At 42.6% G+C, this 27842-nt stretch overlaps 1 protein-coding gene across 2 annotated transcripts in view; it reads left to right on the top strand.

Annotated features, from left to right (window-relative positions):
• Positions 1–1015: 1015 nt before the first annotated feature.
• sh3d19 (SH3 domain containing 19) overlaps positions 1016–27842 on the top strand; it is a 205649-nt gene continuing 178822 nt past the window's right edge. For both annotated transcript variants that reach the window (XM_078541262.1, XM_078541261.1), the window contains exon 1: positions 1016–2011. In XM_078541262.1, coding sequence (XP_078397388.1) covers positions 1891–2011 — 121 coding nt within the window. In that variant the 5' untranslated portion in view covers positions 1016–1890. The remainder of the gene's footprint in view (positions 2012–27842) is intronic.

Raw genomic sequence — 27842 nt, 5'->3', positions numbered from 1 at the left:
TTTTGATGAAAGTTCATCGACCTGAAACACACTGTTTCCCTTTCCGCTGGTGTTGTCAGACTGCTGAAATATTTACATCATTTTTTTGTTTTTATTTCTGATTTTCAGCATCTGCACTACTTTGCCCCTGAACACATATTTTGTGTCCTAAGAATCTATCCAGGGTCTTGACCCTCCCTGTCTCTGCAAACTCTTTAAACACTATGATCCTGCATGTGCCAGTTGCTCTGCCAGCTCTGTCTTCCCTTGCATGTCACCCCCACTTGTCTCCTCATCCTGCCTTGTGTGCTAGGTCTTCATCCATCTTTGCCTCAGACTCTGAAGTGTTCTCCCTGAGCTTTCTCCTTTAAAACCTATTCCTTGAATCATTCATCACCACTTATGTTTCTCTCACAATGCTTATTTTCAGTTACGTGTGACTTGTTGGATACTTTATTATATTCTAAGTCCAAGATGTTGTTATGAACTTAATAGAAGTTTGTTTATAAACACAGTGTTCATTTAAAGTGGCAAAAATGTTTTTGCTTCCATGTGAACACAAAATGCAGCAACACCACCATTACCGCCATCAGTGTAACAAAATGTTTACGTAGTTTTTCTTTAGAAAACAAAATATTGGCCTGGATTTTGCAGTCAGCAGTGAAGGAACAGCATTCACTGTTCACTGCACTGACAGCTGTCCACAGTGTTTTTGTGGGTTCAGGCTTGCTGTCATCAGGCAACTGAGCCAGCCCTCTATCATGGATCTCTGACATGTGTGAGCAGGGCAATAAACAGGGAGGCTCTTCAAACTATGAGATTGAATCATCACCGAGCCATGCAGGGACTAAACCAGGAAATATAAATTAGATTTAAGACATGTACAGAAAGCAAAATAAAGATTGGGAAAAAAGGATGGAATAAACAGAGGGGGATAAAAGAGACACTGAAAAAGTTTTTAAAATTAATTTAAAAAAACCAGCAACATTAATTAAATTCTAAAGGAATGAGATTTCACACTTAGAAAGTTAAGTTTTCAGGTTTAAAGAGGTTGTTTAGAAGTAATTATGACTGATTACCAATGTTCCTATCATCTTCCAATTCTGGCCTCTTGCACACCCGAATCTCATTGCTCCATCATTGGCAGTTGTGCTCTCAGTTTCCTACGCACGAAGCTCCAGGATCCCTCCCTAAACCTCCTCGCCTCTCTACCTATACCAACCATGCCACGACTGGTAGTCCAGATCATGGAAATGAGCCAAGTGTGGGGGACGGGGGATTCATTTATACTTTGGCCAAGATTAGAGCGGCCAGGGCAACTTCTCTTCTTCCCCCAGATTTCTTGCTTACATGGCTGAGGCAATTGGATGCCAGAGTTGCATCCCTCCTGGTGCGTCTGCCATCACACTGACCCCACAAACTCTGGTTGGCACCAGGAGATAAGGCTGAAAATGTTCAAGAGGGCCGTTTACCGGCTGCAGGAAACGCAGTTTATTCCTACACAATACAACTAGTTCTGAGTCCTTGTGACCACAAATGTGTTACTTCACAGAGAAATACGTTGTGATTTTGTTTTTGTACGTTAAAGTCAGAATCAAAGATAAATCTCTGCCAACGATCTCGAGAAGTTCTTCAGTTGATTGTCACGTTCCGGGCTGGATGAAAATCGGCTCCAAACGCTACCGCCACCTTTTGTTTTAGTTTAGCTCCCGAGTTTCCTGTTGGCAGTGGAATATTTCGGAAGTTGGTGAAAGGTGGCCACTTCCTCCGGTGTAGTGCTGAGGTAGGAGTGAAGGAGGTGGAGGTTGTCGTCGCTGCCTGACTGAGTGTGAGTGTTGGGCGGACTCGCTGCTGCTCTCATTGGGTTGTGTTGGCAGCGCTGCCTGTGCTCTGTGCGCTAATATATTCCGTATGATGATGGCGGAAGCCTGGTTTGAGGAGGAAGAGGAGGAGGTGCGAGGGGCGATCGACAGGGACCCCGGCTCCAGACACAACCCTCCGGCTGCCGGGCGGCTCAGCGTCGTCTCAGCAGGTAAAAGGTGGCGACGGCGAAGCGACTTTCCCGGCGTGTCCCCTCATTCTCTTCAGGTCATTGGGAAAGAATAGTTTGACCAGATGTGAGGCGTCAGTGACTGAGTTGTTTTATTTTTTTGTTGGCTGGTTTGTTGGCTCCTGTCACTTTTTTTTCTTCAGGTCTGATAATTCCATTCAAATTCTCGGCAAATTTAAGGGTTAGATTAATAAGAGCATTGTTCTTTTTTTAACTAAACGGGATCGCGTGTTTCGCAATATGTTTTTTTTTAAAAATGCGCCGAGTACATCAAATCCCCAATAGATGTGTTTTTTTTCCAGGAGATCTTAGACTGACTAACTTGTTGTTTCTGGGTGCAGTTCCCCACGCCAGCAGCTGCGGCCCCCCTGACAAGCGGCGGGCAGCTCGTGGCTCTGGCAGTGTTAGGGAGGGAGGGGGGGCTCCAAGGCTGTAAAACTAATTGAGTCATTGGGAAAACAGCACCAAGATCAAAGGTGACGCTTTAACAGTTTCCAACTCGCCTTTGAAAGTGGGGTTCAGATTCCGCCTCCTCACTGTCCAAGTTGTGCACGCCTGTTGGATTTATATTCATTTTCTTATGCATCAGTACCTTGGCTGATTGGATGTTTTTAAACAGAATTTCGGCTCTTTAGTGGCTAAGGTAAGTTTGTCATTGATACATGTGGTGATAATAGGGGTAGAACTAACAATTGCGAGAGATTCATTGTAGGTTTATCCAGTGGAGATGTGCTGTTAATTCCAAGGAAATAGTCCAGCCAGTGCATGCGTCTATCTTGCCACATCCCCCACCCCAGTTACTCCAATTTTTCTCAAGATACTGACTTATTTTCATGGGTGATGTGTCCGTTAAGTTACTATTCTTTTAGTCTGGACAGTGAATGACAACAGGCAGGGAGATAAAACACTGGTGAGCACAGTCTTGTCAGTACATGTATAGTTTTCACCGGGAATTGTTGGATAACTGTCAGTCAACTCAGCACAGTTTGATCGGGTCTTTATCAACATTCCAATTCACCTTCATAACTGAACTCAACAACTTTTCAGAAACATACATTTACCTCATTCCAAAAAGCAATTACTGAGCTCAGCATTGAACAGAAAAAATGAAGGGATCCTTCCAGGGACCAAAAATAACTCCTGAATCCCAGCAACATTGGCTGCACCTCACACTGCAGCAATTGCCTTCGCCCTCATAAAACCTCCCTAGGAGTGAAAATTCAGTTCTGTACCACACTAGGCAGTGAATTTACTCATCAGCTAATCAAGGAAAGTCTGCATGTTGCTTAATGCACATTGAGTTTAAATGTGTGGTTTACACCTCTTACCTTGAACAATCTTCTTCAAATGTAATAAAAACAAAGTGCTGGAAAAACTCGGCAGGGCTGGCAGTATCTGTGGAGAGAGAAAGAGATAATGTCTCAAATCCAATATGACTCTTTAGAACTGTAGCGAGGTAAAATGGTGTTCATTTTTATGCTGTTGAAAATGGAGGGGTCAGGTGGAATAAAAAGGAAGGTCAAGGATGGGTTAGAGGCCAGGGGAGATTAAATACCAAAGATGTAATGGAACGAAAGGCAAAGGGAGTGGTAATGGTTATAGTGAAGAAACAAAGCATAGGTCCAGAGTAAGTGTTAATAGCAGAGTAAAGGCCAGCTCAGTCTGAAAACAAGAACAAGATACATACTGGCATTTAGTTTAAAAAAAAATCAAAATGGAGAACAGAGCTCATGGTTTGAAGTTACAGAACTCCATGTTGAGTCCAGAAGGCTGTAAAGTGTCCAATCAGAAGATGAGGTGCTGTTCCTCCAGCTTGTGTTGGTCTTCACTGGAACATTATAGATGGTTGAGGACTGAAACGTGACCATGAGAGCAAGATGGTGAATTGAAATGGTAAGCGACCAGAAGATTGGGGTTGTGTCTTTCAACGTGCTTTCTGTTTTTACCTTGCATCTGCAGTATTTTACTAGAATGTAATTTGCTCCATTCCGACTCTCCTGAGTGTTACTGGAATATGATTCTTTGGTCACCTGCATACCTCTGGTCCATCTTGTAACTGACCACTCTTCAAATGTAAATCTGGACAGTTTGTGTCAGCAGCTATTTGGTCAGACAGGTAAGACTCAAAACTCAATCTTCTCCTTAACCTACCAGCACATAGGCATACTTCCTATATGGGTCATTTTGTAGAGATTAGGATAAGGAATCCTGGCTGATTTCTATCCTTCCTTAGTCCAGTGACATCATCCAATTGTAGCACTCCCAACTGCTGGCCACACAAGGTCATAATCTTTAGTATATACAGGAAATCACATCAATAGCTCTAGGTCTTTGTAGCTCAGTACTTTTTGTTTACTTTCAGATCATCAGAGGAGCTCCCCAAAATAATTTATTTGTTATCCTTTTAATAACATAAGGAATAGGAGCAGGAGTAGGCCATTAGGCCCCTCAAGCCTGTTGTAGCATTCAATAAGATCATAGCTGATCTTCTACCTCTGTTCCACTTTCCAGTCCTATGCCCAATCCTTGATTCCCTTAGTATCCAGAAATTTATCAGTTTCTGTCCTGAATATGTTCAATGCCTAAGCATCCACAATCACCTGGATAGAGAATTCTGAAGATTTATAATCCTTTTGAGGAAATTTCTCCAAATCTCAGTTCTAATTGACTGACCTCTTATTCTGATACTGTGACCCTTATTTCTAGACTGCCTAGCCATGGGAAACATCCTCCCAGAATCTCCCCTGTCAGATCCCTTAAGAATTTTACATGTTTTAAGTGAGATTGCCTTTCATTCTTATAAACTCCAGGGAGTATAGGTTTAGGCTCCTTAATTTCTCCTCAGGACAATCCCCTCATAAGACCATAAGACTTAGGAGCCATTCGGCCCATCGAATCTGCACTACCATTCAATGGGATCATGGCTGATCTGATAACCCTCAACACCACTTTCCTGCCTTTTCCCCAGTACCCTTGATTCCCTTACTGATTAAAAATCTGTCTATCTCAGCATTGAATATACTTAATGACCCAGCCTCTGGAGCAAAGAATTCCATGCCTCTCCGAGAAGAGATTCCTCCTTATCTCTGTTTTAAGTGGGCGCCCCCTTACTCTGAGATTATGCCCTCTGGTCCTAGACAGTCCCACAAGGAGAAACAACCTCTCAGCATCTACCCTGTCAAGCTGCCAATGAATCTTATATGTTTCAATAAGGTCACCTCTCATCCTTCTAAACTCCAATGAGTACAGGCCCAACCCACTCAACTTCTCATAAGAAAATCCCTCCATTCCTGGGATCAACCTAGTGAACCTTCTCTGGACTGCCTCCAATGCCAGTATATCTTTCCTTAGATAAGGGGACCAAAACTGTTCACAGTATTCTAGGTGTGGTCTAACTAGTGCTTTGTATAGTTTTAGCAAGACTTCTCATTACCTTCGCTGAATCCCTCACTATCAACATTCTGGGGGTTACCATTGACCATAAACTGAACAGGACTAGCCATATAAATACTGTGACTACAAGGCCAGGTCAGAGGCTAGGAATCATGTGATGAGTAACTCACCTTCTGACTCCCCAAAGCGTGTCCACCATCTACAAGGCACAAGTCAGGAGTGCGATAGAATACTTCACACTTGCCTGGATGAGTGCAACTCCCACAACACTCAAAGCTTGACACCGTCCAGGACAAAGCCCACTTGATTGGCACCACATCCACAAACATTCACTCCCTCCACCACCGATGCAAGTAGCAGCAGTGTGTACCATCTACAAGATGAATTGCAGGAATTCACCCAGGCTCCTTCGACAGCCCCTTCCAAACCCACAACCACTACCATCTGGAAGGACAAGGGCAGCAGATAGATGGGAACACCACCACCTGGAAGATCCCCTCCAAGTCACTCACCATCCTGACTTGGAAATATATCACCGTTCCTTCACTGTCGCTGGGTCAAAATCCTGGAACTCCCTTCCTACCAGCAGTGTGGGTGTTCCTACACCACATGGACTGCAGCAGTTCAAGAAGGCAGCTCACCACCACCTTCTCAAGACAAACTAGGGATGGGCAATAATTGCTGGTCCAACCAGTGAAGCCCACATCCCATGGATGAATAAAAAACAAATACTTCATTCCATTTGAAATAAAGGCCAACATTCCATTTGCCTTACCTATTAGCTGCTGAACTTGTATGCTAGCTTTTTAGGATTCATGCATGAGGACCCCCAAATCTCTGAGATGCAGCTCTCTTCAGTCTTTCTCCATTTAAATAATATTCAGCTCCCTTATTCTTCCTGCCAAAGTGCATAACCTCTCACTTTCCCACATTATATTCCATCTGCCACATTTTTGCCCACTTTCTTAACCTCCCTGTATACCTCTGCAGACAATTTGTGTCATCCTCATCATTTGCCTTCCCACCTATTTTTGTGTCATTCGCAAACTTGGTGATATTTCTCATCCTTTCCTCATTCCAGGAACTGGTCTAGTGAACCTTCATTGCATCTCCTGTAAGGCAAGTATATCCTTCATTGGATAAGGAGACCAAAACTGTACTCAGTACTCCAGATGTGTTCTCACCAAGGCCCTATATAATTGCAGTGAACTTCTTCACTCCTATACTCCAATCCCTTCATTTTGTTATTGAATGTGTGTTTGTGTCTTCCCACAAAAAGAGAAAAATAGAATCAATATAGGCAGAATTTTATGAACCTTTCTGTAGTCCAGCTCCTCCGGTTTTGTCACCCAACTGAAATACATGTTTAAACCTTTATACCACAGACAATCTTTCTTTATGATCTCTCCTTTGTGTCTCCCTAACAAGGCCTATCAAAGTGGACAAAAAATAAGTTGAAAGATGTTACTTTTGAATAGACCCTATTTAGTGTGCTGTATTAACAGAATAAAAAGAAAGGATCAACACTTAACACAAAATGTACCAATTGTGATTATCATAATGTAATTACACCTGTAGATCTTGTAAATTGAATGGTTGTTAATGCTTAGGTTGTTCTGCACCTTTCAGTTTTACTGATTTTCTTTTGTCCTGTGGAGAGAGGAACATAGTTAACATTTCAGGTTTCACCTTTCATCACAATAGTTCAGCATTTTCTGTTTTTGTAGCATCTGCAGTATCTTGCTTCTGATCATTCTGGTCTCTTTGACTCTCACTGCATTTACCAATTGAGTTCTAAGGAAGCTGGTGCCAGTAAGATTATTTTGTGTAAATTACCAATCCTTGACGTGCACTTTTATATATTTATTTTGGATTGAGGATAAATGATGTCTGAAGCATAATAAGTCATAAGAGTGAAACTCAAGCAGTTTATATCATCATTCTCATTCCATATAATTTATTTCTATGACAGACTTCAGTTTCTTAATCCCTCCCTTGAAAGTTTGCCATTACAGCCTGTGTTTGCCATAACTCTCACGGTGATAAGGATGACAAGTTTTGCCGTATGTCACATGGCAGCAGAATCAAATGTTTTACATTAGTAAGGAGGGCGTAACAGGAAGTGAGGATTTTACTTTGAAATAATATGTACTGCTTTTCAGATTCAATACTTCTGTATATTATACAATGTGCAATATATATATCCTAGTTACCCACTCCCCAGGTGAAACTTGGGTCATATCTACCACATGGTGCCATGTGCTTAAGTCCTGCATCACTGTTGACTTTATTACCATTTAACATGTGTCATACAACCTTGTGTCATTTAGCAGCTAAAGAGTTTCAGTCCATGGTTTGTAAGGTATGTAACATACCTTCTTCAACTTTTCAAATTCCCCTCTTGAACCAGCTGTTTATTGCAACTTTCTTGCTTCTTAGTTCAGCTCATACCTTTTATAATGTAAACATTATACAGCGTATTACCTCCATTAATTACTACTTCTCTGCCTATACCATCGCATTTTTAAAAATTGTTTACAGAATGTGGGCATTGCTGGCTAGACCAGCATTTATTGCCCATCCTTAATTGCCCTTGAGAAGGTAGTGGTGAACCACTTTTCTTGAACCACTAAAGTCCATGTGTTGTAAGAAGGGAGTGCCAGGATTTTGACCCAGTGACGGTGAAGGAATGGCAATAGTTTTAAAACAGGTTTGGTGTGTGGCTTGGAAGAGAACTTGCAGGTGGTTGTTGGGCAGTGCTGTTGAAGGGACCTTGGTGAATTGCTGCACTGCATCTTGTAGGTGTTATATACTGCTGCCACTGTGCTTTGGTGGTGGAGGGAGTGAATGTTTAAGATGGCAGATGAGATGCCAATCAAGCAGGCTGCTTTGTCCTGGATGGTGTCAAGCTTCTTGAGTGTTGTTGGAGCTGCAGTCATCTAGGCAAGTGGCGAGTATTCTATCACACTCCTGATTTGTGCCTTGTATTGGTGGACAGGCTTTGGGGAGTCAGGAGATGAGTTACTCATCGCAGGATTCCTAGCCTTTGAACTGCCCTTGTAGCCACAGTATTCATATGGCTGGTCCAGTTCAATTTTTGGTCAATGGAAACCTCCAGGATGTTAATAGTTGTGGATTTAGCAATTGTAATGATATTGAATGTGAAGGGGAAATGGGTGGATTCTCTCTTGCTGGAGATAGACTTCGCCTGGCACTTGTGCAGCATGAATGTTACTTGCCACTTGTCAGCCCAAACCTGAATGTTGTCCAGGCCTTGCTGCATATGGACACGGACTCCTCAGTATCTGAGGAGCTGTGAATGGTGCTGAACATTATGCAATCATCAGTGAACATCTGACCTTATGATGAATTAAAGGCCGTTGATGAAGCAGCTGAAGATGGTTGTGCGCAGGATACTACCCTGAGGAACTCCTGCAGTGATGTCCTGAGACTGTGGTGATTGCCCTCCAACAACTACAGCCATTACTTTGCTCATGATTGAGGGTAGATTGATGGGGCAGTAATTGTCTGGGTCGGATTTGTCTTGGTTTTTGTAGACAGGACGTGCCTGGACAATTTTCCACTTTGGACTGGACTGGACTGGACTAGCATAGCTAGTTCTAGAGCACAAACCTTCAGTACTGTTGCCAGAATGTTGGCAGGACCCATAGTCTTTGCAGTATCCAGTGCCTTCAGACGTTTCTTGATACTGCATGGAGTGAATCGAATTTGCTGAAGACTGGCACCTGTGATGCTGGGGACCTCTGGAGGAGGCCGAGATGGATCTTCGACCTGGCACTTTTGCCTTAAGATGGTTGCAAGTGCTTCAGCCTTGTCTTTTGCACTGATGGTGTGGGCTCCCCCATCATTGAGGATGGGGATATTTGTGGAGCCGCCTACTCCAAAGAGTTGTTTAATTATCCACCCCATTCACAACTTGATGTGGCAGGACTGCAGAGCTTGGATTTGATTAGTTGCTTGTGGGATCTCTGAGCTCTCTCTATTGTATGCTGTGCCAACTGAATGGAATGCAAGTAGTCCTGTGTTGTAGCTTTACCAGGTTGTTGCCTTATTTTTAGATATGCCTGGTGCTGCCCCTGGCATACCCTCCTGCACTCTTTATTGAACCTGCACCTGAAATAGGCTCCATCTTTAATCTCCTCCACTTCATCTTTTATGTGCTGCTCTCTTGCTGAAAACATAGGCTGTATAATGGAACATTTTCTTCAACAGCAACACCTTGCGTTTCTATTGCTTCTAGCATATATTAAATGTCCTGATGCATTGCACAGCAGAGTAATTGAAAAACTAGTTACCTGAGATTACCAAAAACATGGTGAAAGAGGCACACATTTTGAGGAGGTTAGCAAAGCAGAGAGGTTTAGGAGGAAGTTCTAAAGAATAGGGCAAAGATGCTTGAACACACTCTTGCTGTGTTGGGATTAAGAGGAGAAATGCTCAATAGGGCCGGAGTCAGAAGACTGAAGGACAAGGACTGGGAACATAGAGCTAGAAGATGTTGCAAAGGAAGGACTGATGCCATGGATGGATTTGTGGATAAGATCAAGGATTTTGAATTCATTGCTGTGGAAGGACCTGTACAGCAGATGAGTGCTACCATGACTGGGTTATGGAGAGGCAAGCAGATTCTGTTAAAGTCCTATACCAACAACTGCTGTAATGGCAGTTCATTGGGGTATGGTGTATGCTCATACTTGAGCCTTTTATGATGAGTTGTGTGCGACTGTGCTGCTTGAAAACATCCTGGTACCTTCTATAAACCTTAGTCTAATGGCCAACTAACGACTTTCCTACTTAGGAGTGTAGAAGTAAGCAGAGTCCTAAAGGGCTTACAACCTTGTACCACCCCTTTAACATTTATTTAACATAGCTACTCCATGTCTCCACTCAATATTGGTGGTTGCTTGTTCAGTTACTACACTTTTGTTGTTTGGAACTCTTCCATAGATAAAATGCTGCTTTCAAAAATTTGTTCAAAATCTGTCTCCTCCTGTCCTATTAGTCTCAACATATTGTAACCCTCCCTGCCTCCCTTTCTCACCTGGTCAACTTCCCCTTTTTACCATTTCTCAACTTAAAATGCCTTGCAACATTTTCTACAGAAGACGAGTGCTCTAGAAATGCAAGTTACGGAGCTTTATGTTTTCCTTCTCTTGCTCCATTTGTAAGAATATTCAAATATGACACCAAATATGGTTCCAGTGTAAATCTTTTCCAGTGTCTGACCAAGTCTAAACACATGCAATGTCTTTGTGCTGTAGACATCCAGAGAAATTTGAGACCAATAACTTGGCAAAAGCTATTTGAATTTCCAGTGACTGGAAGGATGACGCAACGAGATTTCAAGTTTTAAGACTTTTAATTTAAAAACAAACTAAAAGTAACACTATTTAAACACGATTCAGGAGGCAACTTATACTCTAAACTAGAAAAAAGATCCCCCATTTAACTTTTAAAATGACTGAAAATCTCCCTCCATGGTTATATTTTACTCTTAAGTGGACCCTTCATTCCCCAGGAACCAGTCCAAAACCATTCATAGCTCTTGATGGCTTGCTTCCTTTTTCCTTTTCCAGCCAGGTGATTTCTAATCCCCAAACCGACTTCCACAATGAGGGATATCCTGGAAATTCCTATCTCTAGCCCAGACCAGTCCAACAGGCAGTCCATAGGCTAGAATCAGGCCCACAACACCTCTCTATTCAGCCTGCCAAGCTGAACACAATGTAGCAGACTTGAATTTGAAAGATGCTGTAAAGCTGCTTGTCCAATCACATGCTGGTTTCTTCCTGCATTTTGCTGCTCATTAGCTCACTAGCATAGGTGGGAGGGTGGGGGGGAAGAGCCAGGTGGGCAGCCGAGTGCGGGGTTGGAAGCCAGAGTGGGCCTGGAGCTGGGTTGGGAGGGGGAGCCAGGTGTGGTTCGGGAGATGTGGTTGGGAGTCAGGAGCAGGCCGGCTGTGGGGCCGGGAGCTGGAGTGGGCCAGGAGCCATGGTTGGGACCAGGAACACAAAAAGCAAGACGAATCCAACCCGGCCAATTACCGCCCCAGCAGTCCGCTCTCAATCATCAATAAAGTGATGGAAGGGGTCATCAACAGTGCTATCAAGTGGCACTTGCTTAGCAATAACCTGCTCACTGATGCTCAGTTTGGGTTCCATCAGGGTCACTCAGCTTCTGACCTCATTACAGCCTTGGTTCAAATATGGACAAAAGAGCTGAACTCCCAAGGTGAGGTGAGAGCAACTGCCCTTGACATCAAGGCAACATTTGACCGAGTGTGGCATCAAGGAGCCCTAGCAAAACTGGAGTCAATGGGAATCGGGGGGGGAAAACTCTCCAATGGTTAGCGTCGTACCAAGCACAAAGGAAGATGGTTGTGGTTGTTGGAGGTCAGTCATCTCAGCTCCAGGACATCACTGCAGGAGTTCCTCAGGGTAGTGTCCTCAGCCCAACCATCTTCAGCTGCTTCATCAATGACCTTCCTTCTATCGTAAGGTCAGAAGTGGGGACAAACATGTTCCGCACCATTTGCAACTCCTCAGATACTGAAGCAGTCCATGTCCAAATACAGCAAGACCTGGACAACATACAGGCTTGGGCTGACAAGTGGCAAGTAATATTTGCACCACACAAGTGTCAGGCAATGACCATCTCCAACAAGAGAGAATCCAACCATCGTCCCTTGATGTTCAATGGCATTACATCACTGAATCCTCCACTATCAACATGCTGGGCGTTACCATTAACCATAAACTGAACTGGACTAGCCATATAAATACTGTGGCTACAAGGGCAGGTCAGAGGCTAGGAATCATGCCATGAGTAACTCACCTCCTCACTTCCCAAAGCCTGTCCACCACCTACAAGGCACAAGTCAGAGGTGTGATGGAATACTCCCCACTTGCCTGGATGAGTGCAGCTCCCACAACACTCAAGCTTGACACCATCCAGGATAAAGTCCGCCTGATTGGCACCACATCCACAAACATTTACTCCCTCCACCACCGACGCACAGTAGCAGCAGTGTGTACCATTTACAAGATGTACTGCAGGAATTCACTAAGGCTCCTTCGACAGCCCCTTCCAAACCCAAAATCACTAGCATCAAGGACAAGGGCAGCAGATAGGTGGGAATACCACCTGGAAGTTCTTCCCCAAGCCACTCCCCATCCTGACTTGGAAATATATCGCCGTTCCTTCACTGTCGCTGGGTCAAAATCCTGGAACTCCCTTCCTAACAACACTGTGGGTGTACCTACACCACATGGATTGCAGTGGCTCAAGAAGGCAGCTCACCACTACCTTCTCTAGGGCATCTAGGAATGGGCAATAATTGCTTGTCCAGCTAGCAAAGCTCAGATCCCATGGAAATAAGAGGGGGAGCCAGGGTCGGGAGACGTGGTCAGGAGCTGGGCATGGGTTGGGCTGGGGTTGGGAGCCAGACACACCAAGGCTGGAGAAACATGTTTTGGGGAGCAGGCGGGAGCGTAGATGGCTCAGCAGGGGCCCTGGAGAAACACATGGGAGGTTTGAGCAATATGGTATGGAGAAGGCAAGGCGGTAAATCAGATTTCTCATCTGAATCTTGTTCATAGAGATGCAGATTTGTGTTGTTTGGAGTGATAGCATGATAAATTTCCATTCCTCTGATTCTGTTTCCTTTTCTTCCCAAAGCTCCATATCGGCCCCACCTGAGTGAGAAAATGTGCCCCTCCGCCAACCCCGACCATGCGAAGAGGTTGGACAGGCCTGCTTGAGCCAAAGCTATGCAAATCATCTTGCCCTATTTAAATCCTTATGAATTTGGTCTCTTCAACCTGAGCGCGAGCTCTCACCCACAATCTGCATGGTGAACAAGAGAGATTAGCTGCCTCATCTCTTTTTTTTTTTCTCTCTCTCTCTCTCTCCTCCTCTTTCTTTCTGGAAGACTGTATCTGAGGGGTTCAGGGATTTCTTGGAAAAGTCTGCAACCCAATTCTACAGTAGTTACCTATAGAATATTCCTTCCAAAGCCCATCCCCATGGCAACGTAAATCATAATAGGCTTTGTATTCAGGTAGAAATGCTAATTTGCTATCCTTTAGACATCCAACTGCATTCTATCATGAAATTAAGTAGACAGTTTAAAGTATAATCATTTATAAAATTGGACATTCCTAACACTTCCCTGTGAGGCTGGAGACTAATAGTCTATTCAGCACAGATGCTGTTGCCATTGTCTACAGTGCGAATATCTTGTACCTTTTTCCCAGTAAAAGACTGGGCTCAATTTTAACCTTTAACAGCCAAGCCAGCTAAATTTGTTGGGCAGGATTCAGAACAGGTCACATGACCCCATCATTCCTCCACTTCAGCCTAAATTAAAGAGAGTCCCAAAACAGAACAATCTTTTAAGCTTCATATTTGTAACAGGATAAACATAATTACCCCACTTTTCCTCCACATAAGTATATAACCTTCATTGAACTTTTTGATCCTGACTCTCTACAAATTAAGATAAGCTCAAGCTGTTTATAGATCACTAGTCATGCACACTATCCTAGTTGATAATTGTCCTCATAAGTTATTATCAATAAGATCGATAAATGAGGTAGCACCTACAAAAGACCAGGTACCAACTTGCTCAGTATCTAGCATCAACTTTCCCTTATTGTCCCATTTCTTCTTGTTATCTTGGGCCCATTGTATTGACACACACAAATCTACAGGCACAATTCATACATCCTGCACTTCCAACAGAAGCGAAATTGCACAGTCAGATAAATTGTACCTTGACAGCTTGAACCCTAAAGCACGTTGGAAAGTAACAACTTTAACCATTTGTTTGTGTCCACAGTCCAAATTCATAAGCCATTCATAAATAAAGGGTAATTGTAAGAGATGAAATTAATTCCTAATTCTAGGTTATCTCATACCTGCCCTATTGGAACCAGCAAGCATGGTGTTACCTTGACAATATGGCTAAAACTGGAAGTTACTGTCGGGGACATTGTAGATGTGGGACTTGTTACATTTAAAACTCCTGCCCATTAAATCTTTGAAAAAACTGTTTGAAAAAATGCCATTTTGATCTATCTGTTGACATAAAGCCTGGGGGCTATCATTACTGGATTTGTGGTACATGATTTATTTTGCAACCTAACTTTATCACAGTGGGGTGTCTTCCCATTCAGTTTGCTTGACCAAGCGCTTATAGACTCTTTGAAGTGGGACTATGAATTTCAATGTTTCCCGTGCTTGTTTTTATAGGAGATTAAGCACTTGGATGAAATATGTGTTCTTAAAAGGGGTTATATAGTGGAAGGAATGTTAATATAATGAGTGGGTTTTTATGAATGAGAGTTTTTTTGTTTTAAAATGAAGTCTGCAATGAAGTTTAGCCATACTGTAAACCCCACCACCCTGGAAAGAAAGTCCCAACTACTGGGGCACTTTTTCTACCAGTTCAGGTTTGCAGAGTCAGGAAATGTCCCGACTGTGCTTCCAAACCAGGAGTGAAAATTCAGGGCACAATGTCAGATGAAATGATGTTTTTAAGTTGATCCAGCTTTGTTGTCATGGTCATATTAACATGTCATGTTAACATATTCTGCTATTTTGCTTTCAGACAGTGCTGACCTTTATTACACTATTAACATCTGCTTTAGTCTTTAATACTATCATTACCACTTCCTTTGTCTTGTGTTCTATGACATCTTTGTCATTTAATCTCTCCTGACATCCAACCTATCCCTCCCTGACTGCCTACCTTGCTCTACTGCCCCCACCCACCCCCTTTTCAACAGCATAAAACAGATCACATTACTATCTCTCCCCAGTTCTGATGAAGATTCATATTAAACTTGAAACATTAACTCTGTTTCTGTCTCCACAGATGCTGCCAGACCTGCTGAGTTTTCCCAGCATTTTCTGTTTTCATTTCAGATTTCCAGCATCCGCAGTATTTTGCTTTTAATGCTGTCATAGCCTATGTGATATCACTTAATTGAACTACTGTATTATAGCTTACCTGTAATTATCTATTGTTCATATAATGCTGTTGAGCTTATTAATCATAATAGCTCAGTGAGGTTATCCAATGAATAGCTGAATCATACAGTCTGGAAGATTCCAAGTTTGGTCTATGACCTGTGCTGAGTTCATTGATCCAGGCTGGGGTAGTATTGCCTCAATTTACTTTACTGAACATGGGCTAGGGGGTGAAAAATCAACCAGGGCCACTATTTGCATCTACTGATTTCTGCTGGCAATGGGAGTATGTAGAAGACAGGCAAGGACAGGATCTAGCTTTGCTATAGTGCCACCTGTGATCAAATAGCTTGCTAGAACCAGTAAATCAACAATGGCCACGTGGACGAGTTGCTACATGATAGCCATGCCAGTGAAACCACACTGCATCAAGGATTTGATACTTTAAATTGGCCATGAGAAATCCAGCAAGATAGTGAGAGTGAAACTCAAGGTGATTCTGAATGTCAGCAAGATCCCTCACTGATGCTTTGTCCGTGAAAAACAATCAATTGAAGGACACATTGTGATCTTTGTACTTGGTGACTCGCTTCCAAATATATCTTACGAAATAAAGTTTTTTTTTCTTTAAACCAGTATCGATAATTATTTTGAAGTTACATTCCATTGTGTATCATGGGGCAGATAGAATAGTATTTTGTTAGAAGAGCATTACTAAAAAGACAAAAGTTCAGAATGACCACACCTTAACTACATTTCACCGAGTTCCCTAATTCCCCGAATGACTGATGGCCCTAATGATAAGCAGACTGCTAATATGTCTCTCCTAAGGTTGCTTCCATTGTGTGGATTGTGGTGGATGAATACTTTGTGTATGTTCTCAGCCTAGGGGTTGAGAAAGTAAATAAGGTTCCTGCTCCCAATTGTTGTTCATTCATTCCTATTGCAAGAGTATGCATGTGAATATTAGATGAGGTCAGAATCGGGTTTTGTTATAATATTCTTGTGGTTGAATAGCCTGTTGGCATTTGATGACATGATGAATGTGTGTGAGGGGTGAGAGTTCACTGGTAACAAAACTGCAGCCCAGCAAGGTCAGCATCTTTGGGTTAAAAACTAAGGTTCCCATTACTATCAGTCTGACTTGAAACCCCAGGAGGAGGTTGAATTTAGACGAGGATAGTTCACAATGGAGGATAGAACCAGTGTTGAGACTGGTATTGGAGGTATTTTCTCCAGCTGATGAAACACATTTACAATATAAATGAGATTGTTTGATCAAAAGGAGTTAGCATAGTACTGTACGTCCAATTGCTGAGAGTTCCTTTTGATTCCAGTCTTACTAAAATCAATCTGAAAAAAATGAGGAAACGTTAGGGTAAAAATAAGGATGCGTGTAAAGTATAAGTTTTCGACACCAAGGAAAAGATTAGTGATTGATGTGTTAAAATTGCAACTTATTTGCTCTTTCACGGGGTGTGGGTGTTGCTGGCTAGGCCAGCATTTATTGCCCATCTCTGATTGCCCTTGAGAAGATGTTCATAAGCCACTTTTTTGAACCACTGCAGTCCATGTGGTGTAGGTACACCCACAGTGCTTTTAGAGAGTTCCATGATTTTGACCCAGCAGTGAAGGAATGACAATATATTTCCAAGGCAGGATGGTGTGTGGCTTGGAGGGGAACACGCAGATGGTGGTGTTCTCATGCATCTGCCGCCCTTGTCCTTCTAGCTGGTAAAGGTCACAGGTGTGGAAAGTGCTCTTGAAGGAGCCTTGGGTGAGTTGCTGCAGTGCCTCTTGTAGATGGTACACACTGCTGCCACTGTGTGTTGGTGGTGGATGGGATGCCAATTAAGCAGGCTGCTTTGTCCTGGATAGTGTCAAGCTTCTTGAGTGTTGTTGGAGCTGCACTCATCTAGGCAAGTGGAGAGTATTCCATCAAACTCCTGACTTGTGCCTTGCAGATGGTGAACAGGCTTTGGGGAGTCAGGAGGTGAATTACTCACCACAGGATTCCTAGCCTCTCACCTGCTTGTGTAGCCACTGTATCTAAATGGCTACTCCAGTTCAGTTTCTGGACAATGTTAACCCCCAGTACTTTGATAGTAGGGGAATTCAGCCATAGTAATGCCATTGAATGTCAAGGGGCAATGGTTAGATTCTCTCTTATTGGAAGTCATTTCCTGGCACTTGTGTGGCACTAATTTTACTTCCGCTTGTCAGCCCAAGCCTGGATATTGTCCAGATCTTGCCGCATTAGAACATGGACTGCTTCAATATCTGAGGAGTTATGAATGGTGCTGAACATTGTGCAATCATCAGCGAACATCCCCACTTCTGACCTTATGGTGGAAGGAAGGTAATTGATGAAGTAACTGAAGATGTTTGGGCCTAGGACACTGCCCTGAGGAACTCCTGAAGTGATGTCCTGGAACTGAGATGACTGATCTCCAATAACCACGACCATCTTCCTTTGTGCTAGGTATGACTCCAACCAGCGGAGAGTTTTCCTCCTGATTCCCATTGACTCCAGTTTTGCTTGTACTCCTTGATACCACACTCTGTCAAATGCAGCCTTGATGTCAAGGGCAGTCACTCTCACCTCACCTCTGGAGTTCAGCTCTTTTGTCCATGTTTGAACCAAGGCTGCAATGAGATCAGGAGCTGAGTAACCCTGACGAACCCAAACTGGGCATCAGTGAGCAGGTTATTGCTAAGCAAGTGCCACTTGATAGCACTGTTGATGACCCCTTCCATTACTTTACTGATGATTGAGAGTAGACTGATGGGGCGGTAATTGCTGGGTTGGATTTGTCCTGCTTTTTGTGGATGGGATACATCTGGGCAATTTTCCACTTTGCCTTGTAGATGCCAGTGTTGTAGCTGTACTGGAACAGCTTGGCTAGGGGACATGGAAATTCTGAAGCACAAGGCTTCAGTACTATTGCTGGAATATTGTCAGGGCTCAAAGCCTTTGCAGTATCCAGTGCCTTCAGCCATTTCTTGATAGCACGTGGAGTGAAGCGAATTGTTGAAGACTGGCATCTGCGATGCTGAGGACCTCTGGAGGAGGCTGTAATGGATCATCCATTCTGCTTTTCTGGCTGAAGATTGTTGCGAATGCTTCAGCCTTATCTTTTGCACTGATGTGCTGGGCTCACCCATTACTGAGGATGAGGATATTTGTGGAGCCTGTTCCTCCAGTGAGTTGTTTAATTGTCCACCACCATTCATGACTGGATGTGGCAGGACTGCAGAGCTTAGATCTGATTCATTGGCTGTGGAATTGCTTAGCTCTGTCTATCACTTGCTGCTTATGCTGTTTGGCACGCAAGTAGTCCTGTGTTGTACCATAACCTTGTTGACACCTCATTTTTAGGTATGCCTAGTGCTGCTCCTGGTGTGCCCTTCTGCACTTTTTAAATAAACCAGGGTTGATCTCCTGGCTTGATGGCGATGGTAGAGTAGGGGATATGCTGAACCATGAGGTTACAGATTGTGGTTGAATACAATTCTGCTCCTGATGGCCCACAGCTACTCATGGATGTTGCTAGAGGAGAATTATTTAGTTGCTAAATATATCCCATTTAGTGTGGTGGTAGTGCCACATAACACAATGGAGGGTATCCTCAATGTGAAGACATGACTTTGTCTCCACAAGAACAGTGTGATGGTCACTCCTACCAATATTATCATGGACAGATCTGCGGCAGGCAGGTTGGTGAGGATGAGGTCAAGTATGTTTTTCCTTCTTGATTCCATCACCACTTGCTGCAGACCCAGTCTAGCAGCTATATCATTTAGGACTTGAACAGCTTGGCCTGTGATGGTGCTACTGAGCCACTCTTGGTGATGGACATTGAAGTCCCCCACCCAGAGTACATTCTGCACCCTTGCCACCCATGTTGAACACCACTTGAAAGCACTGATTCATCAGCTGAGGGAGGGTGGTACGTGGTAATCAGCAGGCGGTTTTCTTGCTCATGTTTGACCTGATGCCATGAGACTTCATGGGATCCAGAGTCAATTTTGAGGACTCCCAGGGCAACTCCTTCCCGACTGTATACCACTGTGCCGCCACCTCTGCTACCAGAGGGAGAGGACATACCCAGGGATGTTGATGGTGGTGTCTGGGACATTGTCTGCAAGATATGATTCTGTGAGTGTGACTATGTCAGGCTGTTGCTTGATTAGTCTGTGAGACAGCTTTCCTAATTTTGACACAAGCACCCAGATGTTCGTATACCACTTTGCTGTCACCTCTGGTGAGCCTGTACTGCTGTGGGACAGGACATACCTAGAGATAGTGAATGTGGTGTCTGGGTCATAGTCATACTCATGGAATCATATCTTGCAGACAGTGTCAGGCTGTTGCTTGACTAGCTTGTGGGACAGTGTGCTCAGTTTTGGCACAAGCCCCCAGATGTTCGTAAGGAGGGCTTTGCAGGATCGCTAGGATTTGGTGTACCATTGTCGTTTCTGGTGCCCAGGTCAATGCTGGATGGCCTGTCTAGTTTCATTCCTTTTGTTAGACTTCATAGCAGTTTGATACAACTGAGTGGCTTGCTGGGCCATTTTAGAGGGCCTTTACGAGTCATTGCTGTGGGTCTGGAGTCACATGTAGCCAGAACAGGTATGGATGGCAGATTTCCTTCCCTAAAGGATATAACTGAACCAGATGGCTTCTTACAATGGTTTCATGATCACCATTACTGAGACTAGCTTATAATTCCAGATTTATTAATTGAATTTAAATCTGCCATGGTGGGATTTGGTCCCATGTCCACAGAGCATTAACCTTGGCCTCTAGATTAATTGTCTGGTGACATTACCGCTATGCCACTGTCTCCCCTTACAACAGTATTTTCCAGCAGCATTGCATAAACTTGGGTACTCTCCTGGCAATAGTATGAATTAGTTTTGGTGTCTGAGCAACTGCAAAAAAAAAAAAAATGTTGTTACAGAAAATGGTGCCTGACTCATGGAGGCTGCTGGCATTGTATCAACCATATGGTGTCTAACAGTTTTGGTCTTCTAATTGAAGTTCTTCCGTTAACTGGCCAAAGTAGTGATGGAAAAGAGCAAATAACTGCTGTGATTGGCAAATCATTGTCTTCTCTTAAGACTTTTGAAACTTGCTATTTTTTTTTAGAAAAAATGTTCCATATTTTAAATAAAAACAGAAAATACTGGAAAAACTCAGGCCTGACAGCATCTGTGGAGAGAGAAACAGAGTTAATGATTTAAGTTGTATGACCCTTCAGAGCTAAAGAGAAGTAGAAATGTGATGAAATTTATACTGTTTAAGGGGGGCGGAGCAGGTGAAGCTGAATAGAAGGCCAGCGATAGGTGGGGGCTGAGGAGAGGTGGACAAAGATGTCATGGACAAAAAGACAAAGGGAGTGTTAATGGTAGTGGTAAGGGCTAAAGAAGGTGCTGATAGTGGCATAAAGGTAAGAAAGCAGAACGTGTTAATAGCAGAACAAGAGTCAGCACTCTGTGAAAGAACAACATGGAAGAAGTAACAGATAGCTTTTTAGGGTTGGGGCGGGGGAGGGGTGGTGGTTGGGGAAAATGGATGGAAAAAAGAGATAAAACTGAATAAATGAATAAAAATGAAAATAAGTGAATAAAAAAAGGGGGGTTAAAGGGGAAGAGGGGTGAAGATAGAGGAGAGAGTTCATGGTCTGAAGTTGGGAGGTCCACCAGATGTAACGTTGAGCTCAACAACTTCAGACCACGAACTCTCCCTTTATCTTCACCCTCTTTTTTAATTCCCCTTTTTTATTTTTTTATCCACTTATTTTCATTTTTATTCATTGTTTTATCCCCTTTTTATTCCCTTTTTCCATCCATTTTCCCCTACCCCCAACAGGGCCATGTGCTACCTGTTCCATGTTCTTTCACAAAATGCTTACCCTTGTTCTGCCATTAACACATTCTGCTTTCTTACCTTTATGCCACTATCAGCATCTCCTTTAGTCCTTACCACAACCATTAACTTTGTCTTTTTGTCTATGACATCTTTGTCAATCTCTCCTTAGCCCCCAACTATTGCTGGCCTTTTATCCAGCTCCACCCCCCCATAACCAGTAAAAATTTCATCACATTTCTACTACTTTAGCTCTACAGAAGGGTCATAAAAGACTCAAAACATTAACTCTGTTTCTCTCTCCACAGATGCTGTCAGACCTGATGAGTTTTTCCAGCATTTTCTGTTTTTAATTTCAGGTTTCCAACTTCCACAGCATTTTGCTTTTATTTTGTATATTTTACAGTTAATTTCAGATTGAACATGTTTTTTCCATGGTGATAGTCAAGTGTCCCAGTCTCCCTGGTAGGTGAAGGAAAGTTTGTATGCACAGAGAGGTAATAAGTTATGGGAAACAGTAAATGCAAACACTTTTTTTTTATTGAGATGGGAAGTAAGCATTGGCCTGGAATTTGCTGAAGTGGAACATGTTTTGGTGAGTGCCATGAATTGGACGACTTTCCCCTTGTTCTTAAGCGAACAATAATCTTAGGCTGAAAATTGCTGGAAGTGAGAGTTGATGACGTTGTGGTGCAGAGGGGTCAATGGGGCATCTGGAACATTGGGGAATGATGGGATCAACAGCCCTTAACCAATGACATTTAACGATAGAGAAAGAAACACCAATGACTTTAAGTCGCTCTTTTGCCAATCAGGTATGGAAAAGAAACAGACAGAAAGATTGAATTAAGAGGCACAAAAAGGGGCAGAAAGGGAAAGTAAAGAAAAAATCTTAAATTTTAAGAAAAAATTCTTGGAGCAAGTTACTACATGTATGAACGAGACGCCACAATTTTGGTCTCTTTCTGGACCACTGAATTTGAGTGGCTGTGCAGGGATATAAATCACATAATTGAAAGAATCCGTGCATCGTGAAATATCAGACCTAGCTTTCTATGGTGAGTTTAATTCCTGTTTACAGTGCAAATGGAGCCATTTCTTGACATTCACTGGCCATAAAATCTTGTTTTGCAAGCCTAATGGGGAAGCAATGTAAATCATTTAGCAATTTGTAATGATTTGTGTTTAGCAACTCAACATATCCCTTCCTCACCACAAATATCTGGATTTTTAACACTAATAATGGTGTGCACCTTTGAGTCCCTGTTATTTTACCATCAAAACTGGCCCACAGTATGATACATTACTTCAAAGTTCAGCCAGTTTGTCAAATACCCAGGATTCTGAGATGGGAAAATGTTTGTGTGAATATAGGTAGGTGCTTACTTTAAGGCATGACTTTTTAACAGTCTTAACTTGCAATGTTGTTTAAAGTGCAGGCACCTAAAACATATGGCAAAGGCTTGGTGTTTTCTTGGAATTAAACTACAAATAAAGGGTCAAAATGAGCTTGCTGTCAAGATTTTATGTTTCTATTATTGGGGAGGGAAGGGCTAAGACTTATTGTGTGAATGGCATTTCCTCATTTGTCCCATTTTATATTGCTCTGGTTCGTTAACATTATGACAACTCTTGGATTAAAGATAGTTACTTCCAGCTTTTTCTTTGGTTGCTGTTTGTTTCTGTAATATTTCATTGTCTGATGTTAACATTAAGCAGATGCAGAATATAGCATAGTCAGAACTTGAAAGGTTTGTTCAACCAGAATAGTGCAGAGGAAATCTATAGTTTCCCAGTTACCTTTCATGGATAAGTGAAGCCAAGGATGACTGAAATGATAAATTCTTCATTCAATAACGATATTTGAAATGAGGCAAAAGAAGGAATGGGTGTTATGAGAAGGCAAACAGTAGTATTTGTCTGTAACATGACTAACAAACTACCACTGAGGTGCTACTATATCACTATACCTTGGATAGTATTAACACATAATTTGCAGAGCTGGTACACTCCATATGGTCCATGCCAGGAATAAATGTTTAGTATTTTCAGACATTATCTAAAAATTGTCTTGATGTGGCTTATGTATTCAGTGATTGACTATCCAAAAAACCATGTGAAAAAATACATTAAAAATATATTAGAAGCAGCTAAAGGATCCCATAGTAGCTCAATGAGTATGTAATGCAGAGAAGGAAGATCCCAAGTTCAGTTCCTGGTCAGTGCCAAGATAATTGTTTATGGGCATTGTTGTGGTATGGAAGTTGCAACCAGCCATAGAGTCCATTATGCTGATGACCCTGTTGTGTTTTCCAAGCATTTTCTGCTTTTATTTCTGTATTTAATACTTTAATCCATCTTGCTATTTCTCTCATGTACATTCAGTACAAGCTTGGAAAATGTTCTCTGTAATTGCTTCACCCTTGTATTTTGAGCCTTGTCAAGGGCTCTACTAAAAATGATCCTTGATATTTTGTCACTGCCTTTGACCTGGAAGTAGTACAATAAGGAAAATTAGTTATTTCTTTAAAATGTCTGGAATCTGTAGTTGTTTTTAAGAATGTTTGAGAAGGAGCTTTTAAGAGCTTGCATTGATTGTAAAGGGATCACTTGTAATTTTCTTGGATAATATTGGTCATTTGACCCTTGACCTGGAAACAGTACCAACAGGAAGGAAGTTGAGACAGAAGCTGTGTGGCCAAACACAAAGGAGAGCTACAAATGAGGATGGTGAAGGCATGGATGCAGACACAAAGAAAGCGGGCAGAAAGAGGAACACAGAATTTTTGAGGTGAAGAAGCAAATCTCTCTCAGGCAGACACCAGTTTTTCTGTTTGGCAGATGAGACAGGAGCTCTGGAGGCACTGTGAGCTGGCTAAAAAGTTCTAAAACCTGGAAAGCTGTGTAAGTAGCTCAGAGCTAGGTGTTTTTCCAGAAGTGGCCAAACCATGAACCGAGATGTTGTTTGTTGGTTGAAAAGGAACCCTGGAAAACTACACCACCAGGACTGTCATGACCTGAGGGAGAGAGGGTTTGTGGAGTGTACCTTGCTGATGATAATCATACCCGTAAAACTCGGTGGTGAAAGCTGTTGTTGGATAGGACTCATAACCTACTCTGCGTGAATAAACAACAGCATATTGTGGAACTATGTAACTATGTAATGCCATACATGCTGAAAGGGAATGCTTGTGATTGTGTAAGCAGTCTGCTTGTAGTATTGACTATATAAAGTTAAATTTGCTTTTTTATTTGAAGTATCATTTGCTTATTAATTCAGGTTTAATTTGCATTGGTTCTGATTTGTATTGAAGTAAAAGCCACAAGAATTGAAATCTCGTAGTAAATTTCTTCGTTTGGGAGTCGTTTGGCAAAACTGGCTATTTTGGTTTATGGTTTCCCCATGGGGATTGCAACAATTTGGTTAAACAGAAACACAAAACCAGTATGAAATTGCACTGTTTGAAATCTTCTCACAACCTGGTTAAAAACTTTGTGGCGGGCTGAGGCCCCACCACATTGGAAAGTGCTGAGTGGAAAGATCGTTTAAAGCAGGTGTTTCTATTTGGGAAGCTATGAATTCCTGATTGTTATAATTTCAAACAACAGAGCGCTTTTTTAAAAAAAAGATGATACTGCATTTACTTGCAGTGGATGTTCTCATCGAAACATTTTATACACTTGGAATGGATTTACAAGTTCTTGCTGTTAATCTAGTCAGAAGATTGGAATGAAGGTATTCGTGCATGAAACCACATCTGGCATGAAACTCTATATGGTGCATGAATTTAGACAAATCCAAAAGTTTACGAAGGAAATGTTGACCTTTTATTGCAGATTAGCTTGTTTGCAGCATACCAACATAAACATTATTTCTCCACACATTGCATGCTGTCGCTCCAGCACAGTATGTGACGACAGTAGGGGCTGAATGATCAAGCTGAGGCCTGTACTACAGACTAGATCGTAAACAGCCGTGCTCATGTTTACTTCAGTGAAGCTCTGCCATCCTTTGCACAATAGTAAATTGCTCAATTTTGTTTTCCCTTTCCTCTCCTGAAGGTGCAAGCTCATCCTGGTCTACAGCTTCATGAGAAGCAATAGCCCTCTGCTACCTTTATGCGTGAGCCTCAAAGCTTAATATTGGCAGTCAGCTCAGATGGAGGCTGTCACAGCTGAACTAATTCCTGTTCTCAACCAATTTTCATGCATCTTCCAGCTGGAGTTACTGGATAATGATCATGGGTGAGAACCTTGGAATTAAGGCTTCACTGGAGTAAATCTGATAATGATCTAGTCTACAGGTACAAAGCTTCAGATGAACGATTAACCCAGCTGGTGTCACTGCTGAGCTCAGCTAAATTAACACACAATTGAGCATGCAACTGCCTGGCCTTACTTGCCTGGCAGTGGACCAGGTAATACCTTTACTTAGTAAATTTTTTGGTGGAGTGTGGGGAGGTTCATCACTTGCTAACTCATTAGAAAGTTATCTCTGGTAACTTATGGATTAGGACCGGAAATTAGTGATCAAAGCTGCAACCCAACTGGACCACTAATGTCTTTCAGATGAGGGAGCCTGCCAGCTTACCCATGCTGATCCTGGTGCCATGAGATATAGTCAACTCTTAAATTCCTTTGAAATAAACAATCACTTGGGTCCATCTAATTTTTTTCTCTTTTTTTAAACTTATCAGCAATGACCCAAGTATCCTATTTGGGCAAGAGTTGAGCACTCAGCCAAGCCAGTCTTGCAAAGGCCTCTTCACTAATATTTGGTAATTGGTGTCCATGTTGGGAACGCTTTTACAAAGACAAATCAAGCAACAACTGATTTTGTTGTACTCCAAGTCAGATATATCAAGCAGCATCCCAGTCTCATCTATCACTAGAGTGGGTATATCCTGTGCCACCAACATGGTGGCTTTGGGATTCCATACATACCATGTCTTATGGCTTCACGTGAACAAATCTCCTGTTGATCCACTTCTACTGCCCCCCCACCCCCAAATGATGAACCTACTCCTCCATGCGGACATCATTTTGATGAAGCTCTGAAGGGATCCAGGGCACAGAGGGTAATCTGGGTCAAGACCACAAAATATTCACCAGAAAGCGTGTGGCATGTCAGTACCACCACTTGCCAAGCTGAATCTTGAAAGACATCACTGTCACACTAGGCCTTTATCAGGTTGTTACAACACATACTTGTTCACAATCAGTCACAAGGGTGACTTTGTTTGGGGAAGTAAATATTCCCTTTTAATGCATGGTAAATCTGACATGTAAAGGAGTGCAATACAATAAGATTGTATGCACTGTTAAGAAATTCAATACTACAGGTTTGGCTAATCCAAGGATTTCATATTTTGTCATATAATTGTATTCATCCCAGTTTGAAAAGCTGTAGAAGATTGGAGATTCAAATAGGAAGCTGAGATCTTTGACACCACTTTTCAGGCAGGTGGAGTACAAGCTTAAAGTCTCATTCCAAAGCTGGTACCTTCAGTGCAGCTGTCCCTCAGTAACTGCACTGTAGAATGATTACTATGATTCTTCAAATCAGTCCAAATAAATGAACCTAGGGAGGTTGGGGTGGAGATATACCTTAGGTCAAATAGTAAAATGTTTAAGGAGAATGAATAATAAAATGAATGAAAAATGAGCACTGAGGTATAGGAAAGTGTCACAGTTGCGTTACTTATGTGGAAAGCTTTAGACATCAAGTCCCAGAGCTCAAGGCAACAACTAAAATGGAGGGATATGATGTTTAACCTTTTAGTGGGAACGTGGTTTTAATTGGTTGTCGAGACAGGGATCAGATCTAAGCTCTGCAATCGTACATCCAGTCGTGAATGGTGGTGGTGGACAATTAAACAACTCACTGGAGAAGGAGGCTCCACAAATATCCCCATCTTCCACGATGGGGGAGCCCAAGCACCTCTGTGCAAAAGATAAGGATGAAGCCTTTTCAACAATCTTCAGCCAGAAGAGCCGAGTGGATGATCCATCTCGGGCTCCCCCGAAGGTCCCCGGCATCACAGATGCCAGTCATCAGCCAATTCGATTCACCCCACGTGAAATTGAAAAATGGTTGAAGGCATTGGGTACTGCAAAGGCTATGGGCCCTGACAATATTCCAGCAATAGAACTGAATACTTGTGCTCCAGAACTTGCTGCGCCCCTAGCCAAGCTGTTCAGCAAAGCTACAAAACTGGAATCTACCTGGCAATGTGGAAGGACAAATCCAATGCGGCCAATTACTGCCCCATCAGTCTACTCTCGATCATCAGTAAAGTGATCAAAGCGGTCATCAACAGCGCTATCAAGCAGCACTTGCTTAGCAATAACCTGATACAGATGCTCATTTTGGGTTCTGCCAGGGTCACTCAGCTCCTGACCTCATTACAGCCTTGGTTCAAACATGGACAAAAGAGCTGAGCTCCAGAGATGAGGTGAGAGTGACTGTCCTTGACATCAAGGCCACATTTGACTAAGTGTGGCAGCGAGGAGCCCTAGCAAAACTGGAGTCAATGGAAATCGGGGGGAACTCTC

Source organism: Cetorhinus maximus, chromosome 1 (assembly GCF_964194155.1).
Source record: "Cetorhinus maximus chromosome 1, sCetMax3.hap1.1, whole genome shotgun sequence".
Taxonomy (NCBI): domain Eukaryota; kingdom Metazoa; phylum Chordata; class Chondrichthyes; order Lamniformes; family Cetorhinidae; genus Cetorhinus; species Cetorhinus maximus.
Note: the sequence above shows the minus strand (reverse complement) of the source record. Positions and strands in the feature narration are given on the sequence as shown.